Here is a 21,347-nt window from a genome sequence, read left to right as displayed (position 1 = left end):
TTTGCCGTTCCAATTTGTGTCAACGTAAAGTCGTTTTGCCACATGTCCTGTTTCCATCTGTATTTGAGGAGGAAAAAAAAGCACCTTTAAAAAATTCCGGTCCGAGGGTTACCAAAAGAGCCGTCGGGGATGGAAGTGATTTGTTGAAATACTTTTGAAAAGCCGGCTCAATAAAAAATGGAACAACACGGCGGCGGCTGCTGCGAGAGCACTTAAGTGGCAGAATGCAGAGGAAATACAGGAAGTGCGCGCGCGCTTGCCGTTGCGTTACACGAGCGTACACGAGTCGAGGAGCAAATGTTTGTGGTTTTGACTTTTCATTTATTCATTTATTTATTTGTTCTCTCGTGAAGGGGATGACATCTGAATTATGGAACAGTCCCCTTTCTCTCCTTAAGTAAAAAATAACATCTGTCCGGCAAATGGAGAGCTTAGTGTTTCTCTATAATTAATGGTAAAAGCCTCCAGAGTCGCACATCAAATATGCATCTTCTACACGGGACCCCCCCCCCCCCCTCCAAGAAGCAAACAAAAATATATATATCAGAAAGCCATTGGTCATGTGATGAGCATCGGGTCAACATCATTGTACTTTTTTGCCTTTGTGTTGATTAAAACATTTGCAATGGTTCCTTCTTTTACCACTCAATACATCATGGTGAGATAAAGGATATGATGGTTCAGTGTGATACAAGTACAGTACTGTTAACATATGTTGGCACGCAAAAAGATTAACAAAAAAAGTGTACCGACCGTTTTACGGACGTTCAAGGAAAAAGGTGATCCAATAAATTAAAGATGCGCCACCATGTGGCGCGATAGCGTACTACAATAACTGCGATGAGCTGTTTCCCGAGTATCCACGGCTGCGGAGAGGCGTGGCTCAACGTGGGATGGACAGAAACTTTGACCCCGGATTCTGGGCGACTTTTTTTATTTTTAATATTTTCTAAGTGAAGTCGCGCTTCTATTTTCAACACTTTCTTGGTCAGGGCGGAGCTTATTAAACCGTTTGACGGCAGTGGTAGAAACGGCCATTTTGTCGTCCGTTCTGGGTGAACAGAGGTTTTTTGAGCCACGGAAGCCCGCTAAGCGTCTGTTCTAAGTGTCATAGGGTTCAAATGTTGCGGTCAAAAGACCTCCTCCGCTTAGAAAGGGGGGGGGGGGGAGAGATGGGGCGCAGTACTATATTTCCCCAGCAGAGGGCGGATTCCCGGTTTCGGCTTCCGTCAGTTTCTGCTTTTCGGTGTCAGAGGAAATGTGAAAAACAATATTTGGCGTGATGTCATAAGACGGCGCATCGTTAAAGGAAAGTAGTTCAACAACAAAAAAAGCGGAAAAAAGAAAACGCTTGGAACCAAAGTGGGTGAGGTCAAACGTGTAAAGTGGTCGAGCCGCGCCTGACTCGTTCTTCTTGTTCTTTGGCACCGAACCTTTGGCCACGGTGTGCTCCTCCTCGCCGGACCGAAATTGATGTGGGACAGAAGCGATGTCAAGATGGCGGCCGCCTTGCTCCAGTTGACTTGTAGGTACAGGGGAATGTTAGCAGTCAGGGCGACGGGGATCCGGCCGCTGATACCTGGTCTCGTCCCGGCTCACTTTCGGGCCTTCGCGGTGCGAAAAGAGCCGGAATTGGAAGACAACCCTTATTACAACAAATACCAGGAAAAGATCCAGAAAATGCGCAGGTCAGTCGGATAGCTGATGTGACACATCTCAACGCCGGTATCATCCCTGCCTCGCAGCGCGGCTCGGTAGTGGTGAGCAAGTGTGCCCGACAGTCAGCGGTTTCCCGTTCGAATCTCTTTCGGCTGCCCCGTGTGTCGTTCCGAGATAGTCGAAGGAACGCCGTCCGCTCCGCGCTGCCGCTTGCCTTTCGAGTACCGGACCCAAACCGTCGCAATCGCCAAACCTTTACCGAGCGTCAGTGTTCGGGCGATATTTTAATACCGTTTAAAATTCCTCGATCGGTTAACCGTTCTTATTCGGATTAAGGTAGAATCGGAATGGGATTGCAGCGCGGCGCCGTCACGGAGTGGCTTTTCTTTTTAGCTGTCGCTGAAAATAGTCACTTGTACGTCCGGCACCAGCTGGACTCCAAATCGCCCACCTTTGGGGTCATCGGCGTTCAGGCGAATCCACCGCCCGGTTTCCGGGTCTCCATTTTCAGTTGCAAGCCTCAGGAGTTCAAGGCCAGAATGGAGCGACGCCACGAGTCCAAGAAAGAAGCGCTGGGACGCTCCGAGCAAGCGCAGTTTGTCGGATTGGTGGAGCGGCAGGTTGACGAAAATCAAATTGCCCATCGCAAAGAACTCCGCTGCGGCGCTGGCTCTACCTTTTTGTCTCGTCTTTGCAGTCGGAGGAGCGCCGCGGGTCGGCGGCTGCCGAGAGAGCATCTGGAGCTTTTGCCCAAAATAAGGTGCGGCCTCCTCATGCTTATCTTGCTGCTGCTGCTGCTGGTCAGGAGGATGACGGCGGTCGCGTTCTGTTCTGTAGTCGCTGGGCTCCATCCTCAACATGGAGCTGATCCAGGACAAGACGGGCGAAGAGATTGCAGAGGTGAGACGCGGCCTTCTTGCTTTGTTTTGTTTTTGAACACCACTTATTTTGGTGCTGAGAAAGTGTTTGGATGTCGCCGAATCCGAAGACGGTGTTGTTGAAAAGGTGCTTCTTCTCATGACTGCGAATCCCCAATTTTTTTCACGGTGGTTGCTTCCTGCTGCCTTGACCGCCGTTGACGTCGCTCAGCTTTGGATGAAATATTACGCCAGCAAGGACACCATCGGCGCCGTTATCCCGGTGAGCGCCGCACGTGACAGCATCAAATGCATCTCCAAAGTGGGGGGGGGGGGGGGGGGTCCTTTTCCCATGGCGCACGAGCGGCTCAACGCGATCCAACGTGTTGTGTACGTGTCTCCGCAGAGTCGCACCTACGAGCTCATGAGCGCTCGGGCCGAGTCGTGTCCCACGGTAAGCGGGAGCGTAGCGCCGCCTTTTCTCCTTCACACGTGTCGGTGGCGCAGTTTGCTTTCGGGCTCCGCTGAAAGAATATCGAAAAGACAACGGCGGCCGTTAGTCGTGAGCGGGGTTGCAATCGTTTGTGAATTTTCCATGTCATTCCCCCAAACATGGGCTAAAAACTCTGTTCGCTGAAATCACGTTGCTGTTGAGCGTCGTGACGCCGTTTCCACCCGCCCACCGCGGTGATTGTTGGCTCTCCAGTTCTTGTATGCGCTGCCGCAGGAGGAGGGCTACGAGTTCTTTGTGGGTCAGTGGTCCGCCCACCGCCTCCATTTCACCTCCCTCATCAACATCCAGGTGAACGGCGCCGACGTTCGCCCCTCAAAAGTCACCCGTTTCCTCTGCGCAGTTGCGGGCCCGTCCAGTGGCCTTGATGGGGTTTTTTTTTTGTTTTTTTTCCTCCTGTCGCGCAGACTCATGGCGAGAGCGCTCCCAGCCAGATGATCCTCCATCACTTCCCGGACTTGAGGGACGACAAGGGCATCGTGCTCATGACGGCCGATCTGGAGAGCAAATGCATCGTAAGTCGGCAAAGCGCCAATTGGGAGCACAACTGGCAACTTTTTTTTTTTTTTTGCTTGAGTTTGACCCCCGAGTTTTTGTTGACACGAGCACGATAGAAGCAGGAGAACTCACCTCAAGTGTATTTCTCCGGCACTTGAAAGCAACCCCACCGCTGGATACAAAGTCCTGTACGGCGAGCAAAAAAAGAATTCAAACGAGAAAACAACTGATTCATAGCCAGGACGGTTCACAACAAAGTCCGAAGCCCAAGAATACAATACATTTTGAGTTGTATAGAATTAAAAAAGGCAGGAATGGCGCGCTCGCTCTCCCGAGTAGCGGCAGCATTCTGGACCGACCGGGAGACGCCCGACGGAGGATCGTCTGACTCGCGTGTCTTTTCTTTCCCCCTGGCGGCAGACCGTCCCGCAGGCTCAGTGTTTGGCCAATCAGGTGCAGCTGTTCTACGGCGCCGGCGGGCAGCGGGCCTTCGGCTTGGTGGAGACCTTTAACCGCCGGCCGGCAGACTTCAAACACACGTCGGTGATCGCCGAGCTGGAACGGAGCGGCGTCGGGCCCGCGCTCGGTCCTCCGTCCTCAAGCGGCCACTGAGGCGCGGCGGCGGCGCCATTCCGCCACCGCCCGATCCGAAGGGATGGCGCTGTTCGAACGGATGAAGCGCTTCTCTTGCACGCGTGCCGGGGCTCCCCCCCCCCGATTCCTGACTTGGGACTGAGGGACATTTTGGAGCTCATTTGACGCGGACATTCTCATGCGGTCCAGTTCAGAGCTTAGGTTCGGACCGGTCGCTCTTGCTCCTGAACTTCTTGACCCCTCTGCAAGAACGCTGAAATGAAACTTTCTTGAATTTTACCCGCGCGGATTTAAATGACCTGCTCTGGAAGGTTTCCGTGCCAAAACACCGCCGTCTGAGTCTTTTTTTATTTTTAAACAAAAGTCATTGAAGGGTCCCCCCCCCCGCAGAATAATCATAATGCATCGCTTGTAGCAGCTGTCGAATCCATCACAATCATTTTGGGTCACCCTCTACGTACGGATCCATGTTTGAATGTTTTTTTCATTGGCGACATGGGGGGGGGGGGGGGTACCACAGCAAACACTGTGACAACACAGGAAGCGAAGGAGTCATCTCAGAAGAGAAAGTTAGTTATGGACAAGCACGGAAACGGTCGAGGCCATAAGGCTGTCTGGAAGTAGTTTGATGTTCTCGCGGCTACAAGTCAACATATTCGGACATGTTAAGAGCCTTTGCTTTGGGACGGGGGGCAGTGGAGGGAATGCGATTGCTCTCAATACGTCTCCTTGACTTCTTGTGCATTGTGTTTCAAATGTATCTGGAAAAGCGGCACGATAAAGCCATTTTGCAGGCCGGGCGACCCCCCGTGGATTTGAAAGCATGATTCCGGGTCAAAGGTCAAAAGAGCATCGAGGCCTCGTTTCAGCCGTGAGTTTTCGCCGCACTCGCGGTCCCATTTGTTGGGCGCGCCGTATGCGTCGAAAGTGCTCGCCGGAGGCTTTTGATCGGCCGGCCTCTGAAATGAGCTACTCGACCGCGAGGTGGCGGTTTCCAAACGCCGTTTCTCGGTGCCGTCCGTTCTCGCTCGGGAAGCGTAACCGGGCGGCCCCGAGTGGCTCCTGCGCGGTCCCGTCCGTCTCAGTGCATGGCCCCCGTGGCTCCAAAGGGCAAATTGCCTTCCCTCTTCTTCCTGTTCCAGTTGAGCAACGACGCCGGGCCGCGTCCTTCGGCCGAGCGAGACGTCGGCCTCCGGTCGGCGTTCTCTTTGCCGCGGCCGCGAGCGACCGCCGCGGGCCTTTTCTCGCCCTGTCGACACGCAAAGACGTCGCGTTAGCGGCGGCGCACGGGAACCCCCGCAAGCGCAAATGCGCTCCTCCGCGGTTACCTGAGCGTCGGGCGAGAGGAGCGCGACCACGGCGACCTGAGCTCCTTTGACGTCGCGGTTCTGAAGCAAGCCCACCACCTCGGCGTGCTTCGCCCACTTGCAGTCCCGGCCGTCGACCGACACGATGTAATCGCCTTCCCGCAGTCCCGCCTCCTGAGCGACGAAGGTCGTTATTCCGGAGAGTCGACCGATGGAAATGGCAAAAGGTGAAGCGTTGGCGTCTCACCGCCGCGCAGCCTCCTGCCGCCACGCCGGCCACCAGGACGGGCGAGTCGCCTCGCAGCGTGAGGCCGAGGCCGAGGCCGCCCTCCGTTCTCGGCAGGCAGACGGAACGCGCCGGCCCCCGGCGGGCGTGCCCGCAAAACACCGACAAGGGCCCCTTCCGACGCACAAAGCGCAAGAGTCGGCATCATTCGAAGCGGCCGCCGGCGCGCGTGGGCCCAAAGGCTTCGTTCGGTCCGTACCAATCTGCGGAAGATATCCGCCGCCCGGACGGCGGCAAAGTCGGGCGGGGCGACGTCTGGCTTTCGCCGGCTTTGAGCTGACGACGCAGAGGGGCCGCACCGTTTCAGGACCGCGCGCGCTTCGAGCGGAGCGAGCGCCGCGGCGCCGACTTACACCGAATCTCCGGCGCCTCCGGCGTTGGGTCAAAGTCGTCCTCTCGGTCCAGCTCGGAGTACATGTCCAGCGAGCGCTTGTGCGTCGCCGCCAGCACGTCCTGCAGGGTGTCCATCTTCCGCAAGCTCCTACACACGCCGTGCAGCCGCATGGCTTCTTCGTGTCTCATCACCGCGTGCCGCAGGTGGGCTTTACCTTCAAAGGCCGTGGCATTTTTTTTCTTTCTTTCTCTCGGCGGTCGAACGTCTGGATCGGGACCGGCGCGCTCGCGCGTGTGTAAACTCACCCAACTTTCGTCTTTGCTGGGAGTCTCTCAGAAGCCGGCCGAGCGGCGGCCCCGCGCGCGCGCCCACATAAAAGTGAAGAAAGGCCTTTTCCGCTTCCTCGCCGACGTCTTCGGACACTACGACGGCATAAGAAGTAGACCCATATTGCCATATCCCACAGGATAATAGTCCCCCCCCCCCCCCCGAAAAATGTTCACACGGGGACGCAAATTTCAACTTGTTTTCGTGTGATCCATCAATTCAAGATAGATGTTTTTTAAAAGGAGGCCCCCGGCGTTACTTACGCGCGCGTCCGCACAGCGCAACGGCGGCAAAGTGGTGGCAGAGCGCACGGAAATGTTCCACCTTGACCTGAACCATCGACATCCAGGAAAAGGGAACGTAGTCCTTCGTCAGCGGCCGCGACATGCTCTGCTGCACCAGCAGGTAGACGTCCGACACCTGCGGGGGGGGGGACGCGGGCCACACGCGTCAACGTGCGCGCCGAGCAAGTCGGCTCTCGCCAAAGCGCGCGGAGGGCGCCGCGCTCACCCGCGCGGCTTCTTGCGCCAGGCGCAGCGAGGACGTCGGGTCGGCATCGCCGTCCCGTGCCAGTGCCAGTGCCAGGCTTTCGAACGCGCACTCCTCCACTTGGGCCACCATGAGGCGCACCAACATGCAGAGCGCCGGCCCGCTCATGTCCAGACTCGGAGCGTTGGAGAAATTCTCTTTCAGATAATTCAAGGCGCCTAAACAGACGCAGGGAAAAGGAAACGGACGCAATGAATGAACACACGCCCGCAATCTGCTCAAGCGGATGCATTTTCCAATACGGGTGCCGGATGACAGAAAAGCATCTTTTTTGGGTGGGGGGGGACATGTGGGCACCAGCGCTCCCTCTGAGGTGCGCGCGTGAGCAATTGCGCTCCGCTGTGACCCTCTGGGCGCACACGTGACATTTCTGGACCGCGTCCATCCATGATCTGAAACCGCTTGATCCTCAAGAGGGTCGCGGGGCGCGCCGGAGCCGTCCGCGGCCGTCTTCGGGCACTTGGCGGAGGACACCCTGAACCGCTTGCCAGCCAATCGCAGGGCACACAGAGACCAACAAGCATCCGCGCTCACGCTCGCAGCGAGGGACAAATTTTGAGTGCATGTTTTTGGAACGCGGGAGGAAAGCGGAGCACCCGGAGAAAAGCCAAGCTTTGGCCTTCGATGTGCCGTCAGCTCTGCTCGGAGTACCTGCGGCTCTCTGAAATGCATCGATAGCTCGCCGGATGCCGTCCGCGGTGGTCCGATCCTGGCGGGCTCCGATTTGCGTGTACAGAGCGCCGAGGTTGAACAACACGCTGCCCTTCTCGAAGGCCAACGCACGCTGACACGAGGGAACGCCGGTCAGCGAGTCGTACCTGGGACACAAAGCACAGTTCACGGTGGCCAGGCGGCCGCGGACCCGTACGGCAGCGTCTCGGGGGGGGGGGGCGGGCCCGCGCGGACCTCACAGACGCCAAAATTTCATACGATGATGCAAAACAACTGCGCCGTACAGAAATAAGAACTTCCGCGAGTCTCCAATCAAACAGCATAAAGGCGGTCGATATGAAATAATCCCTGAAACGTATCGGATGATATCGGGACTATTCGGAGCATTTGAACACACGCCACGCCAAACCCCCCGAGTACGGTTCACTGCCCCCCCCCCCCCCAAAAAAAAGGTGAGGAAATTGGGGCCCTGAAGGTTCCAGTGGCTGGTCACTGGGGCGCTCCCCTTCCAACAGGTGCACCGATTTGGGAGCTCGCGCCGACTTGAGTCTGACTTTCGGCCACCAAATGGTAAGAAAACACCCTTGCCAAATTTCCAAAGTGCCGCGAAAATGTCATCTAGGAAATTGGAGCCCTCCGCCCTTTTTGAAAGCGAAAGCCGCTTCGGTGGTACCAGTGGAAGTGCACGCCCGGGTTGCTGTGCGGGGGAAAGAAGCGCTGATCCAGGTAGTACAGCTGGTTGTAGTATTCCATCAGTAAGTCCAACCCGGTCTGGTTGCGACTGGGAGTGCGCATCGCCTACACCCAAAAGCAATCCAAAAAATCAATCGATAAATGCAAAACCTCCTTTGTTGAGCGCCTCGCGTTCAAGTCTCTTCACCTGCCTGAGGTCCATCAGCTCTCGGATCTCCTCGCGATAGAGCGAGCCGTCCTCTCCGTAGTGCTGGCAGATGAAGTCCTGCGAGGCGACACCGGCCGGAATGAAATCGCCCGACACGAAGGAGAGCGACGGCGTCCGCGTCGACGTCGGGAGAGGCGGCGGACGGGGCCGCCGTCTTTACCTGGATGGGGGCGGTGAAGTCGGCTTCCTTGGTTTCTTTCAAGCCCAACGGGATCATCGGCGCCTTGGCGGCTTCACTGCGGAGAGGAGAGAGCGCCGGTCTCAATCGTCTGACTTGAAACGCTGCGGCCGCGCGTCGACGTCCGCACCTCTCTGTCTGATAGACTTCCACGTTGCTGTTCAGATCCTCCAGTTCTTCCTTGAGCAACTGCAGACTGGAGTTCACGTAGCTCAGTTCCAGAGCCACCGTCTCTTTCACTTTGGCGTTTGTGGTTGCCCTAAGAAAAAAAATAAGAATAAAAAAAAGCCACACGCGGCCATGGACTCGGCATCCAACCAGAGGAAGCGAAGACGGTGACGCCCGAAGGCTCGCGCGCAAGTTATTGCGATTTGACGACAGTATCGATCCCTCCGGCTCCATTCAAAAGGTTTTTTTGTTTTTGTTTCCACCCACCAAGAGTGGCGCCGGGAGACTTTGGAGCAGTAATGTTGTTTATGTTTTCACGTGGTCTACAATAGCACGAGAGCTTTCAAACGGTGCGCACGTGAGCAAAAAATGTCTTTCACCCGAGGCGGCCAAAGGGCACGGGGCAAAAATTTGGCACGGCGGCTCACCTGAACAGGTTCTCGGCTCCAGCGCGCATGCGCATTTCTTTGTTGATTTGCTGATTGATGCGAGCGCGCCTGTTCTGCAGCTGGCCGCGTTGCGATTGGGCAAAAGGCTCGCATCCCTGCGGAGGAGAGAAAATATTCTCCAGCAATCCATGTAGAAGTCAAGCAAAACTCCGACACAGACACAGGCAATGGCGCAAGTACATCATCTGCGTCCGACAAGCCCACGTCATGTCGATACAGTTTGGTTTCCTTCCAAACGCAACTTGGCGCTGCACATGCGGACGGCACACTTCCTGGGTTGGTCACGTGATTACTTCTCCGAAGCGATACAGGCACCGACACCGGGTCTCGTCTCGCGCTCGGGCGCTCTGCCCAATGCCGTTCGTCCCCCTCATCACCCTTCAAATGTTGCTCCGCTCCAACGGGCGCGCCCACTGGCCGAGTAATCCGCCGAGTGGCTGCGGGGGGGGGGGAGGATTAGCCTCCGTTGCCAGCTGCCGACCTGCTCTCGAGAAATGATCGGGAGCAGGTCGCTCGAAAGCCGATGACTACTTGCCTTTCGGATGCTTCCACTGTGGCCGCCGTCCTCCGCCGGAGACGGCATCGAGCTGGCCGAATCATCGCCGAGGGCACGCCGCGCCGGAGACGTCTCGGGCTCGCTACGACACACACACACAGCAGAGGAAGGAGCCTTTTTGGAACAAACTGACCAGCCAGCCATTCGAACGTTGTCAACAAAGGAGCACAAAGCAGAAAAAGTGCAGCCCCACTTGCCTCGCGTGATGACGGTCCTCCATGGCGAAGCAACAACAGCGGCGGATTTACGCTCTCTGCATTCCCCGAACTTCAAGGTTCAGCGACGGGACCATCGGTAGATGAAGCCAGCAAAAACTTTGCAAACAGAAGCTCGGAAAAACCTCGACGAACCGCTTGCTCGTCGACCAGCGCAGCCAATCGAAGAGCCGCTCGACGTCAAGCGTTTGCAGACGGCAGCGCCCGCAACCAATCGGATTGAGCATTAAGAGCGAAAGATGACCAATCACAAACGGCTGCCGTTGCTGCGGCAACGGCAGCTTTGCGACCTGTCCCGCGGCGCTTCTTGGGGCAGTGGTTCCCAACCTTTTTGGGGGGGCCCTCTCAAGTCTCTCCACCAGAGATCCATCAGCCATCTTACTTGCTGAGCTTAAGACGGGAGGCGGCGTGGTTCAGACGTATTGACGATTCCTCAAAAGTAGAGCGTAACGCAGTCAATTATCCGCGACCCTTGTGAAGCTAAACCGATGAGAAAACGGATGGACGGACGGTCGATGATTGAATTTGATTATGAGGCATTGTCTTCTTTTTAAGTCAAATTAAAAATCCAATGTGGAGAATGGAGCGCCACCTTGTGGTGAACTAATCCATTGCAACGACCCGTTTTGAGGCGCGCGGAGAGACCACACTTCACGAGCCCTTCTTCAGCAGACCTGCAGACAAAATTCCATCCGTTAAACTCCCTTTATCGACACCAGGGTCGCGGGCGTGCTTGAGCTTGCCCTAACCCAGCTGCCTTTGGGCAGTAGGCGGCGTACACCCCGAAAATAACTCAAATAATACTCCAGAGATTGATTTTTTTCATAATCAGTGCGTGAATGTGCAAATATTTCAGTCTGGTCACTTTACCGAAATACACGCTGATGTCTGTTATATATAAAATATGATCCAGCAAAGCAGAAGGTAAAACCTCGTATCACATCCTCACAACCTCAACCCGTGCATTTCACCATCTGAGCTCAAGCCGGTGGGGACTCCATTTGTTGGGCCACACTGCTCCCCCTGTGGCTCAAATCAAATCAAAATGGCAAAAACAATTCTATTTCTGTTGCAAAATAAATTAGAATATATATAAATATAAAAACTAAGTCAGATTTTCGAGTACAAGTCGTTTATTTTGCTTCGGTATGCACAACACTTGCTATCACTCTATGACTGTTTTACAAATAAATGTCATTGAAAAAAAAAATCATCACACTGAAAAGTAGACAGAAATGTGTCATTAATGACAGCGGTAAGGGTGACAAGTAAGAAGCAGTGATGGTGTCGCGGCGCTCTTTGATGACTTCATTCTGCGGGAGGAGCCTCCGGAGGTTCTCGGTTCACTGAAGCCAAAGCGGACAGTAGTTGGACTTTGTGTATTCGCAATCACTCCCCGTTGACGTGAATCGCCACCTTTGGTGCGTGCGTGCTTGCGTGCGCATGTGTACCTTCCTCTCGTGCCTTCATGCGCGCCACGAAGTTGAAGCTCTTGTTCCTGCGATAGTTCTCGTAGGGGTCGTCCAGGGAGACGCCGACGCCCTTGTACTGGTCCCACTTGTCGCGGATGTCGCCTCCTTTGATGGGGTCCTGGATGCCCTGCTCCTTGGCACCCAGACCGCCGGACCCACTCCAGCCTGAAGCCAGGCACGCAAATGGGTGAAGGGGCAGGCTACGCGCGGCCACAAGCGCACGCGCGTCTTACCCATCTTCATGAGGAGCTGATGTCCTTTGTTTTCCTCACCCAGGCGGGAGTCTGGAGGACCTTTGGAGGGGGCGACGCCCGCGGACGACGTGGAGCTGCCGCAAGTGCTCGTTAAAATGACTTCAGAGTTAATGCACTAATATCTCTACAATGCGTTTTACCAAAAGTTACCGTACAATCACAGCTACTAATAGATCTTACAAATAATGTTCCTGTACAGTGCATTACTAAGAGTTAAATTAATTATTAGTTACTGTACAATGAATGAATTCAGCTAAAAGTTACTGTCTAATAACCCAACGTGTTATTATTGAAGTTACTGTACAACTTGTCGCTGATCAAGTTGGCATGTACTCACGGCGGCGAGGAGCTGCGTGACTTATGTCCTCGGCGCCTCCTGGCGGGCGAGCGTGAACGCGACCTGGAGCGAGAGCGACTCCGAGACGACCTCGATCCACTCCTGGATCTGCAGACATACAGTTTGCACTCAACGTGTAGCCTGCGGCACGGTGGTGGGGAGCACCTGGCACACGGCACGTAGCGGTCGGGCGCTCAAACCTGGAGCGCGAGTAGGATCGTGAGCGGCTTCGGGAACGCGAGGACCGAGATCTGGACCTAGATCTGGACCTGGACCTGGACCTGGACTTTGACTTGGAGGAGCGAGAACTGGACCGTGAGGAAGATCGGCCCCGGCTGCCCGAGCGACTCCTGGAACGACTGCTCATGCGAACGCTGAGCGACGACCACAAAACATCAAGTCAATCGCAAATCTTGTTTTTTGTTCTGTTTTTTTTTTTGCCACAGACGCTTATCCTTTTTTTAAAAAATCTGGTCCTTTCTCAGACTACATAAATAAAATAAAAGAGTTTGGTTTGGGGTCCCTGACGCCAAAAGGGGAATTACACAGTAGAAGTAGCGAAGATGAACCCGCACCAGTCACTGGTCCCCCCCCCACACCCCAAAAAAAGTCTACTCCGTGAGCTTCCTCTTTCGAGACACAGAAATGCGCCCGCGTAACGTGGCAAACGCACCTGTTGCGTTTCTCTTGACCTTTTTTCCTGCGCGCTCTCATCTTGGCCCGGAAGAACTCGTAGAGGCCGTTCTGTTCCCATCCTTCACTGGCAGAGCGCAGACAAGGAAGACTTCACGAGGGTCCGGAACCTCGCGGACGAGTCAATCGAGCGACGTGCATACCTGTTGCGTGGGCGGTCGTGGGAGGGGGGGCTGTAGAAAGCTTCCACGGCGGCCAGCAAGCGTTCGCTGGGAGGCATGGGCGGTGGCAGGCGGATGTCTTTTGGATCCAGAGCTTTATAGTCGTAGTCCTCCAGCTGCAGAGAACAAAGTCAGTCGGGGTCGCGGATTTTCCAAAATTCAGAGGACGCCTTCTGGACATTTTGCAAGCCCACGGGGTGCAGTCACACGCAATCGTTTCCACCTCGACTCCGCTGCAGTTCTGCCGGACTCACTTTGACCAGCGGCGCCATCAGGCCAGCGGGGAGGTCGAAGTACGGGACGTTGGGCACCAGGCTAGGATCGTCCTGGACGGGAACCGGAGGCTGCCGGTGGCGCACGTGCGGCGAGTGGCCGTTGAAGCCGTGGGGGGGAGGCGGCCCGTAGTCCGGGTGCTGCCCCCCGCCCCACGGAGGATGGTCACCCCCCATGCCGGAGGGAGGCGGCCTCTGGCTGGAGTGGTGGGGAGGAGGCGGCGGCGGCGGGCCCGGCATGTCTGGTAGCGGACCGACGAGATGAGAATGCACAGAGAGCGCCGTTTGGTGAACGGAATTTTACGCCGCGTGTCTTTTGTCCGGACCCGGGGTCCGTCAATCAAGACGAGATCAATGGGTACCCTGTGCCGCCGAGTCGTGTTCTTAGATCGCTTTCTCAGCCAAGCGACTCAAGCAGCAGTCGTTTGAAAGTTCCCAACTAGCGCAACGTCAATGCTCATTTTCACGAGTGTTTTCTATTATTTGTTAGCATTAAGCGTGGTGGCCCACCCACCTCTGGGGAAGTCCCCCTGAGAGTAGTCAAAACGGTGGGGCGTGTAGGGCGCCCGGTCATAATGGTGTCGCGGCGGGAAGTCGTCCTGCATGAAGCGCGACGGGAAGCGTCCGAAAGAGTGCGGCGGCGGGGGCTGGTTGAAGGGCGGCGGCTGCTGGTGGGGTGGGAAGGGGCCTCTGAAGTGGGGAGGCCTCTGTGAAACAAAACAAAACAAAACGGTCGGAGGTTTGTCGTCGACAGAAAGTAAGCGCGCGTGTGGCCGTGCGTCTCGTGCCTGCATGCGGGGCGGAAAGGGCGGCTCCCTCTGACCCCAGGGCGGCTGCTCGGGCTGGTTCCCCCATGGAGGCTGCTGGTCGTACGAATTCCAAGAAGGGGGACCCGGATCGGGACCGCTCCAGGGGCCCCCTTCTCTGGGCGGACCCCCGCTCCAGTTGCCCGGCTCCCTCTGGTCATTCCACATCCCCTCGTGGCTGTTCCAGGGCGGACACGGAGGCGGCGGCTGGTTGGGGTCGAAAGGAGGCTGGGGGGGACAAATGAGGTGAGGGGGGTGGGGCCGCGGGGACGACCTGACCCACTTGATCGGTTCTAGCGTCGGACTGTCGATGGCATTTTTTACCGGTTGGCTGGGGTTCCACGGGCCCATGTGCTGGGGGTCGTACCACGCGGGCTTGGGGGGGAGGTCCGAGGGTCCGCCGGAGTTGCTGGGATCCTGGGGTCTCGACGGAGCTTCGTCAAAGTCCCCGGGCGGAGGACCCGACATAGGGGGCTTCACCTCGGCTGCAAAAAAAAAATAAAAATAATAAGAATCATAAAAATAGCCACAAGCGTGACAGTCGTACATGTCATGACAAAATTAAATGTATGGAAAATGTCAAATAATGGCATCATGACAACAATCGTGATCCAGATGAAATACGGGGCCATGGCGTCACATGATGTGTCAAAATTCACTTCAAATAATGACAAATGTGACAATGCGTAGCTTCCATCATATTCAGCATCGTGACGTCACACCTCACATTTGAATTTGACACTCCTTGGTGTCCCTCAAGGCTTTGAAAATCAACAATTAAAAATTCGTTCATAAAACTTTTGCTTCAGCAAGATTTGCATCCTGAGATTCATTGCTGCTGTTGCGTTTATACAAATGAGAAATGGGAGAAGGATTTCACAAGTTTGTTGTCTTCTGAGCCCTCCTAGGCTATTTATTTTTTTGCGGGCAGCCGGTTTGTACAGGCCACGTGATTGCTCTTCTCCTCAGGGGTTCTGGACTTCACAGAACACAGGCAGCAAAGGGGTCACCTGCTGGCGCGGTGACGGGCTTTTCTGCATCAGCAGCCGGCGGCGGCGGCAGCTGGGGGGCGGGCTGCTGCTTGAGGCTGGCCACAAAGTCTTCGTGCTGGCTCTTGAGGACTTGGACCTGCTGCTGGAAGGCCAACTGGATGGGCTGCACCACGCTGGCGTACTCGGTGATCAGCGAGGCCTGCGGGAGAGGCTCAGTGTCACGGGTCCAATTTAAACAAACAAAAAAAAAAAAAAAGGGGGGGGGCAAGAGGGTTTAACCCCAGAAACGGGGGACTAACATTGGATTCTTGTGAAAACAAATCTGCAGTTTCATATTAAGGTCAAGTTTTGTAGTTATCACCTGGTACTGGCCCAGACCGAGCGCTGGATTCTGGAGTTGCTGAATCGTCTCCTCATCAAAGTAGCCGTTTTTCTCCCAAAGCTGCAACAGCTGAGGACGAGAAGGACCAGCTCAGCCACGAGGTCAAGCTACTCATGTGGGCGAGTTGACATGAAGTCGCTATCGGTGCGCACTGAGAAGAAAATTAAAAAGAAAAAGAAAGGCCCTCACCCGGGTGATCTTCTGCTGCTTCTCCTCTTCCACGGCCAAAAAGCTGGTGCAGTAGATGGGAACTACAACCTTCTGCAGAGCTGCCAACAAATCCTTCTGCTGCTTGCGTTGACTGCAAAGGCAAGGCACCACATGCTAGAGCTGCGCTATGTGCCGCTAGATATCACAGAGATGACATACAACGTCCGGCCGAAAGAGAAGAAGTGGCTCGCAGCTTTGCCCCATCACGGCGGGCGTAACGGCGAGTTACTCGTGTCATTTGTATCGTTGCAGTGAGTCGGCCTGCTAAGGACTCTGGACCGGGGACTGCTCTTTACTGCTTCAGAGCTCTCGTGTGGCTGTTCTCTGGTAAAGTCCAAGTTTAACCTTTGCACTTGACGTCAGTTCCTGTTTCGGGAGGAGCTCGTCAAATTTTAATCTTAGAGTGAGCTGATTTTTTTTTTTTTTTTTTTAACTACAAAATGAGTTCTTGTACTTAATATCGGTTTCCTCTTCGGGAGTTTTGTGTGTGCTAACTCGGAAAGAGAATTTCTATGCAAGAGCCCTGTGCACTGACATTTTCAATATATCTGGTTAGAAAGTGTGCGTTCGAAGTAGCCCCCTCCTCCAACCTGGTTTATTTTACTTTTTGGAGTGTGCCGATACCTCCATGTAGACATTCGCGTGCCGTCGATAGCATTCTGCACTCGCGTGCCCACGCTACCTTACACTGCGACAACAAAGACTGCATCATTTGCACATTGCCTACCAGTGATGTAGCACGTCATTGGTCAGGTAGATGAGATGTAGGCGGAGCTCAAAATGCGCTCCCTCGGCAGCGATGCGGTTGCGAAGGTGCGACGTCATCAGCTCGCAGTGCTGTGGCGTCTTGGCGTTGTTGAACATCCAGTTCTTACCGGCCTGACACAACAACAACATTTAGCGCAGTTAATCGTCGGGGCTAGGTAGCACGTGGCTCCCGACCGCTTACTGAAATGGCATCTTTAGTGCAGGTGTCGATGATGGGCTGCAGCAAGCTGTCCATCTCGCCGATGTCCAGCTGAGTTTCCGCGATCAACTTCTGGATTTGCTGCTCGGCCGCCGCCGCGATGGCAGCGCTCATTTGTTCCTACGCGCACACATGAAGGATAGATGTCAGATGTCGCGTGAATATGCCACATCTACACTCGAGTGTGTAGCAATCAATCAGTTAGCAACAACTAATTGAGGATCAAAAGAATTAATTATTTTGATAATCGAGTGATCGTTTGGAGACCTTTTTTTAATTAGAATTTGTCCAACTCTTCGACATTTCAGCCTCGACAGTAAATATTCGGGCACTATCGGTGCTTTGAATCAAAGTAAAACATTGGCAGACATCGGATTTCATTTTGGAACATTTTTTACCAATTTTCCGACAGATGCTAGGGACCAAACCAGACACTCAATCTTATCATCAACTTATGTTTGATGACAATCATCTTGCAGAGGGCCACACCCGGGAGGGACACGCGCACCCGCTGCAGCCTAGACCAGAAATCCACTTTTGCGTCCCACTCTCAAGTCGATACGGACGCTACACACAGATTGTGTTTTCAAACGTGACTTGACCACATTTATCATTTCAGATTACCGGCGGGTGAAATAGCAGAGCTTGTTGTAAAAAGGTACGGCGAGGCCCTATCCTATTTCTGTTGCCGCACGGGTCTTCCTTGACTGCCACCCTCTTTTTGCGGATTCATAAAAAGTCAAATGTGACTTTTTGTACGGGAGCCTCAAAACGCCATCCAGGCATAGTTCGTATCGCCGCGACTCCACACATCCGCACGCCGGAGGTGCGCACCTGTCTGAGCGTGTGCAGGTGTTGCTCCTGCTGCTGCAGGTTCCACAGACTCTGCTGGATGAGGTCATCCATGGCGGGTGTGGTCGCAGCGGCGGCGGCGGCGGCGGCAGAGGACGGCGGCGCCAACATGGCCATGGGCGGCGGCGGGATGTCCGGCACGTCCAAAGCGCCCGGGTTGTAGAGCTCTGCACACACGGGAAGCGCACGCGGCGTCAGCGCGCGCGTTCACCCAAAATGTCAACGAGGAGACCGCCTCGTGGATGAAATGCCTGCAGACGCGGTCAACACATTTCATCATCCAACTCTGCCTGCGAGATGGAAACAAGAAGGGGGGCATGGCAATATTGCCGACTCGAAAGGCACGTTGATAGAGGAGTTGGTTGTTTACCGATTTCTCCAAAACAAATTCCTGACATATAATGAGCAAGCTAGCTGCATTATTAATCATTAAATGCGGAGGATAAATAATTTGACCGAGTACTGTTTTGGTGTCTGCCCAACCAGTTGCGTTCAAGCCATTGCCAGCGGGATCACAACCCCTCGACATAGATGCTAACCAGCATCAGCATTCAGCTAGCGGGCCTTTCTGCAGGTACTTTTGTCGTTTCAAATACACGAGGTAGAATTCTGCGCTCGTACCTCAAGTCAAAGCAAACAATCTCCACCGATGGCGGCTCATACCTTGAGATACTCATAAATCGGGTCCTTGGCATCTCAAGACACGCTGTGCGATCAAATCTAACGTTGGCCAGCCATGCCGACGCGACCGAGCTTCTGCATTTAAACTCCAAACAGTTTTGAAAGCATGTGGTAGGAGTTAAAACTTAAACAGCAGTTTGACCGGACGCCTACAGCAACATCTGCGCACCGCTCTCGGACGGATCTGCATCGTACCAGCAGCAATCAACAGAGCTCCCTCTGCGTCCCCTTTGAACCAGACGGCATGGCAAAACACAAAATACAATGTCATGCCATGAGGACAAAAGAAGCAACTAAAAACAAACTTAAGAGTCGCCAAGCACAAGCAAAAAGCTGAAACTCTGAATGGACCTGGCAGCTTTGCATCCAAATAAATACCTTCAGATTTATACTCCTCCCCATCACGGGAAAAGGGATCTAAGTGGAGAAGAAGCACATTTTAATGCAAATCCGCACGCCAACAAACACGGCGCGCAAGACGGTCGACGTTTCATGGCGTCGCACGTGAGCAAAATGCCCATATTTGGACGGCCGTTGCGGAAGTACGTACGCTGCTGCTGCGCCAGAGCCAACTTGCACTTGTAGTAGCTGAAGTAGTCACCGCCGAACAGGAAGGAGAATTTGGGGTTGTCCTTCTGCTTGTCCATGGTCATCTTCTCGAACTCGGGACCATTGCGGGCCACGAACTGGGCCAGCTTGTCAATCACGTTCCGTAGCTCCTGATCTGTGATGAAAGTAAACATAGAGGCTTATTCTCTGGGACTTGGAAAATGTCATCAGTGGAGGAATTTGCGTGTCAATGATGAAGAAAATGCGGAGAATTTGTTAAAAGGGGATAAATGTTTAATGTGAGACTTGGAAAAGGGTCAATTATAAGACTAAAGCGGGGACAATTGCTAAAATAACCAAGGGTGCTATGCAAACTGAAAGAAAATCAGCTACCCACATTTGTAAAGTCAAACCTTTGCACCGCAACTAGCACACTTGTGTTGAAATGAATGTCTGCTATGCAAACATTTGAAGACACACTGAATACAGCCAAATGTCCATCATCGGCTTCAGTTTAAAAAAAAAGTTGGTTTGGTGGAACCCTTTTGTTGTTTTCATGCACTGCCACAAGTTGTGTGTATTTTTATGTGGACGTTTACAAGGCAGGGGGGCAGTTGCGGCCTCATTCTGAAAACTTTCCACATTAATTTGTATGGCGTGATGAAGGGGTCAACATTAACAGAGGATTGAGGAAATGTGTTGAATTAAAGCGAGATCTCACTTGCTGCATCAACGGTTCATGCAGCAGGTTCAAAATATTGTTTGAACTGAAACCGACTAAAATTCTAATTGCTCGTATGATTTGGAACAATATTGCACAATATGCAAGTATGTTCCAAATAGGAACTAGGAATTATTTACGCAATAACACAAAATGCAAATTTGGAATTGCCCTTTCTTTTCAAATTATTCGACGACAACTATACTCCATTGAGATCAAACTGGTGAATGCGGCCCCTATACTCATATGATTTTGACGAGTCCGATTTAGGACGAGTTACGGGTTTGAATCGCGTCAGTCGAAAAGCTAAACAGCACCCGGGGTAGGCTAGCGCGGGTTAGCATCCGTGCTAGCCACCAACTCAACGGCGCACGCAAAAGGTAGCCGCGGCGCAATTCCTCACCTTCCGGGGGTGTGGGGGTCTCCATAATCACGGCCGCTTATGATAGTTTTGATGAAAATGTGCAGTACAGTCCGAAATGTCGACAAAACGGCCCTGCTAACTCAATTTTCAGGTAGGGGTAAAAACGTTTGAAAAACACCCGCATTGTAGCTCACTGCCGTGGAGCGGAAGCGGAGGACAGGAGAGCAGTCAAATATGCCTACAGCGCCCCTGGCCCTGACAGTGGTCGGTGGTGGACTTACGAGCAAAACCTCGCATTCTCTCACACTGTTATGTTTTGCTTTTAGGAATCCAGGACGTACAAATGCAATAGCAATGGGCAATAACAATGAGAAAAGGAGAGGAACTTACACTATAGCAATAAATTATAAAGGGCGCATCAAGAGAAAGTTTTATGTGCTTTCACTTTTATGGCCTTCCCTATACATTACTTCTTTTTAAAATATACTATAGTAATATTTCGAGAGTGGTGGTTTTCGAACATTAAGCCACGTTCGTGTTTTCACGCGCACATTCGGCGTTTTAGACTGTCCCCATTTTGCATATCTTGTTCTCCCAGTAAAATTCACAATGACATCCACGCAGTTTTCGATCGAATTATTCACGAAATATGCATTCCGCACATTGTGTGAAAGTTAAGGACTTAGTGATGATAAAAATGGACGTAAAAATGGCAACAAGGCGAAAAAAACGTGAGAGGGGAAGTGTGCGCTTGTCGTTTGTGACGTGTCGGTCGAGGGCGGGTGGGGGACAACACACCTGCGACGGACAGGCTCACCCAGTCCACCGCAGACGCCCAAACATTAACGTGGAGGGCTCGACGCCGACCAAAACCACCCACCACACTCACCAATCATCATCACGTGAAGCCACCTTGTAGGTGACTGGCTCGTTGGCCTGCGGCAAATCAAATGCAGGGCTCACGTGTCGTCGCTGGACACACACGCACAAAGACAGCAAAAATAACTAAACATCCCAAATGTCGACAATCGCTTCTTCATCTACGAGGTCCAGCTGCCAGGTTAGCCGAACATGCTAATGAACACGGCAACAGGGTAGGAGTTTCTTTTCTCTTTTATTCCCGATCCGCGTTATCCTCACACAGGTCGCACGGCGTGCTGGAGCCTATCCCAGGTGTCTCCGGCCATTACGCGGGGGACACCCTGAACCGGTTGCCAGCCAATCGCAGGGCACACACAGACAAACAACCATCCTCGCTCACACTTAGGAGGGGCTATTTACTGTAATATGGACTATAAATGTGAACTGTAACCACTTGCAGAATGGTGGTTTGGTCCACTGATCTAGAGTACAGAACAGGTCAACAAAGGACAACACGAGTAAAATGCCAGCCAGTACGAGAAGTTGCTCACCGAAGGCCAGTAGCAATTTTCTCAGAATGTTGTCAACGTACTCCGTGACGGAGCACTATCACGTTGACAAGTTGCCATGTATCTGGCTTTCTTTGAACATCGCCTAGGGGCACAAACCAACCAAACTCGACCCCTCATCCCGAAAAACAAGAGGCAGTGGG

At 53.6% G+C, this 21,347-nt stretch overlaps 3 protein-coding genes across 12 annotated transcripts; 1 reads left to right on the top strand and 2 right to left on the bottom strand.

The window, feature by feature from the left end:
• The first annotated feature begins 1,190 nt into the window (after positions 1-1,190).
• Positions 1,191-4,915, top strand: atpaf1 (ATP synthase mitochondrial F1 complex assembly factor 1). 6 transcript variants are annotated; one of them, XM_086114994.1, is made up of 9 exons: positions 1,195-1,688; positions 2,171-2,279; positions 2,357-2,419; positions 2,497-2,559; positions 2,749-2,799; positions 2,923-2,970; positions 3,244-3,318; positions 3,435-3,542; positions 3,946-4,915. In XM_086114994.1, exons 1-9 carry the CDS (start codon positions 1,474-1,476, stop codon positions 4,135-4,137), a joined length of 924 nt encoding a protein of 307 aa, XP_085971120.1. In that variant the 5' UTR covers positions 1,195-1,473; the 3' UTR covers positions 4,138-4,915. The 6 variants fall into 6 exon arrangements, with proteins under 6 accessions (XP_085971117.1, XP_085971118.1, XP_085971116.1 ...); XM_086114993.1 differs by having other exon boundaries at positions 1,197-1,688; positions 3,223-3,318; XM_086114992.1 differs by having other exon boundaries at positions 1,194-1,362; positions 1,485-1,688; positions 2,171-2,559; positions 3,223-3,318.
• On the bottom strand, positions 4,454-10,499 carry rhpn1 (rhophilin, Rho GTPase binding protein 1). Of its 4 annotated transcripts, none has more exons than XM_086114988.1 (15): positions 9,826-10,496; positions 9,471-9,727; positions 9,270-9,385; positions 8,804-8,932; positions 8,656-8,731; positions 8,475-8,552; positions 8,268-8,392; positions 7,574-7,740; positions 6,884-7,080; positions 6,637-6,793; positions 6,352-6,468; positions 6,066-6,260; positions 5,674-5,988; positions 5,448-5,600; positions 4,454-5,368 (listed from the first exon to the last, which is right to left on the bottom strand). In XM_086114988.1, exons 3-15 carry the CDS (start codon positions 9,302-9,304, stop codon positions 4,836-4,838), a joined length of 2,277 nt encoding a protein of 758 aa, XP_085971114.1. In that variant the 5' UTR covers positions 9,305-9,385; positions 9,471-9,727; positions 9,826-10,496; the 3' UTR covers positions 4,454-4,835. The 4 variants fall into 4 exon arrangements, with proteins under 4 accessions (XP_085971114.1, XP_085971110.1, XP_085971113.1 ...); XM_086114989.1 differs by lacking the exon at positions 9,471-9,727 and having other exon boundaries at positions 5,050-5,368; positions 5,674-5,826; positions 5,912-5,988; positions 9,826-10,493; XM_086114984.1 differs by lacking the exon at positions 9,471-9,727 and having other exon boundaries at positions 9,826-10,499.
• Positions 10,500-11,176: 677 nt separating this feature from the next.
• cherp (calcium homeostasis endoplasmic reticulum protein) lies at positions 11,177-19,982 on the bottom strand. Of its 2 annotated transcripts, XM_086114982.1 has the most exons (20): positions 19,814-19,982; positions 18,691-18,864; positions 18,519-18,557; positions 17,442-17,626; positions 16,590-16,727; positions 16,368-16,519; positions 15,620-15,731; positions 15,410-15,499; positions 15,067-15,247; positions 14,381-14,541; positions 14,039-14,284; positions 13,765-13,957; positions 13,233-13,492; positions 12,961-13,094; positions 12,798-12,884; positions 12,325-12,498; positions 12,125-12,232; positions 11,767-11,861; positions 11,513-11,698; positions 11,177-11,407 (listed from the first exon to the last, which is right to left on the bottom strand). In XM_086114982.1, exons 1-20 carry the CDS (start codon positions 19,836-19,838, stop codon positions 11,370-11,372), a joined length of 2,778 nt encoding a protein of 925 aa, XP_085971108.1. In that variant the 5' UTR covers positions 19,839-19,982; the 3' UTR covers positions 11,177-11,369. The 2 variants fall into 2 exon arrangements, with proteins under 2 accessions (XP_085971108.1, XP_085971109.1); XM_086114983.1 differs by lacking the exon at positions 18,519-18,557.
• Positions 19,983-21,347: the final 1,365 nt, after the last annotated feature.

This window comes from Hippocampus guttulatus, chromosome 7 (assembly GCF_054856545.1).
Source record: "Hippocampus guttulatus isolate MCC_2025c chromosome 7, RoL_Hgut_1.0, whole genome shotgun sequence".
Lineage (NCBI taxonomy): Eukaryota > Metazoa > Chordata > Actinopteri > Syngnathiformes > Syngnathidae > Hippocampus > Hippocampus guttulatus.
The sequence above is the reverse complement of the archived record's forward strand: the minus strand, read 5'-3'. Positions and strand labels throughout refer to the sequence as shown.

Excerpts from the sequence above, each read along its gene's own strand:
- atpaf1 (XM_086114990.1), top strand. The coding sequence starts at position 1,474 with ATGTGGGACAGAAGCGATGTCAAGATGGCGGCCGCCTTGCTCCAGTTG. Across the intron at positions 2,971-3,222 it reads GGGCCGAGTCGTGTCCCACG|TTCTTGTATGCGCTGCCGCA; the intron begins GTAAGCGGGAGC and ends TTGGCTCTCCAG. Across the intron at positions 3,543-3,945 it reads ATCTGGAGAGCAAATGCATC|ACCGTCCCGCAGGCTCAGTG; the intron begins GTAAGTCGGCAA and ends CCCTGGCGGCAG.
- rhpn1 (XM_086114984.1), bottom strand. The coding sequence starts at position 9,990 with ATGGCTGGCTGGTCAGTTTGTTCCAAAAAGGCTCCTTCCTCTGCTGTG. Across the intron at positions 6,794-6,883 it reads TGGCGCAAGAAGCCGCGCGG|GTGTCGGACGTCTACCTGCT; the intron begins GTGAGCGCGGCG and ends CCCCCCCCGCAG. Across the intron at positions 5,601-5,673 it reads CGGCAGGAGGCTGCGCGGCG|GAGGCGGGACTGCGGGAAGG; the intron begins GTGAGACGCCAA and ends TTCGTCGCTCAG.
- cherp (XM_086114982.1), bottom strand. The coding sequence starts at position 19,838 with ATGGAGACCCCCACACCCCCGGAAG. Across the intron at positions 15,732-16,367 it reads AATGACGTGCTACATCACTG|TCAACGCAAGCAGCAGAAGG; the intron begins GTAGGCAATGTG and ends TTGCCTTTGCAG. Across the intron at positions 13,958-14,038 it reads CCTTTCCGCCCCGCATGCAG|AGGCCTCCCCACTTCAGAGG; the intron begins GCACGAGACGCA and ends TTTGTTTCACAG.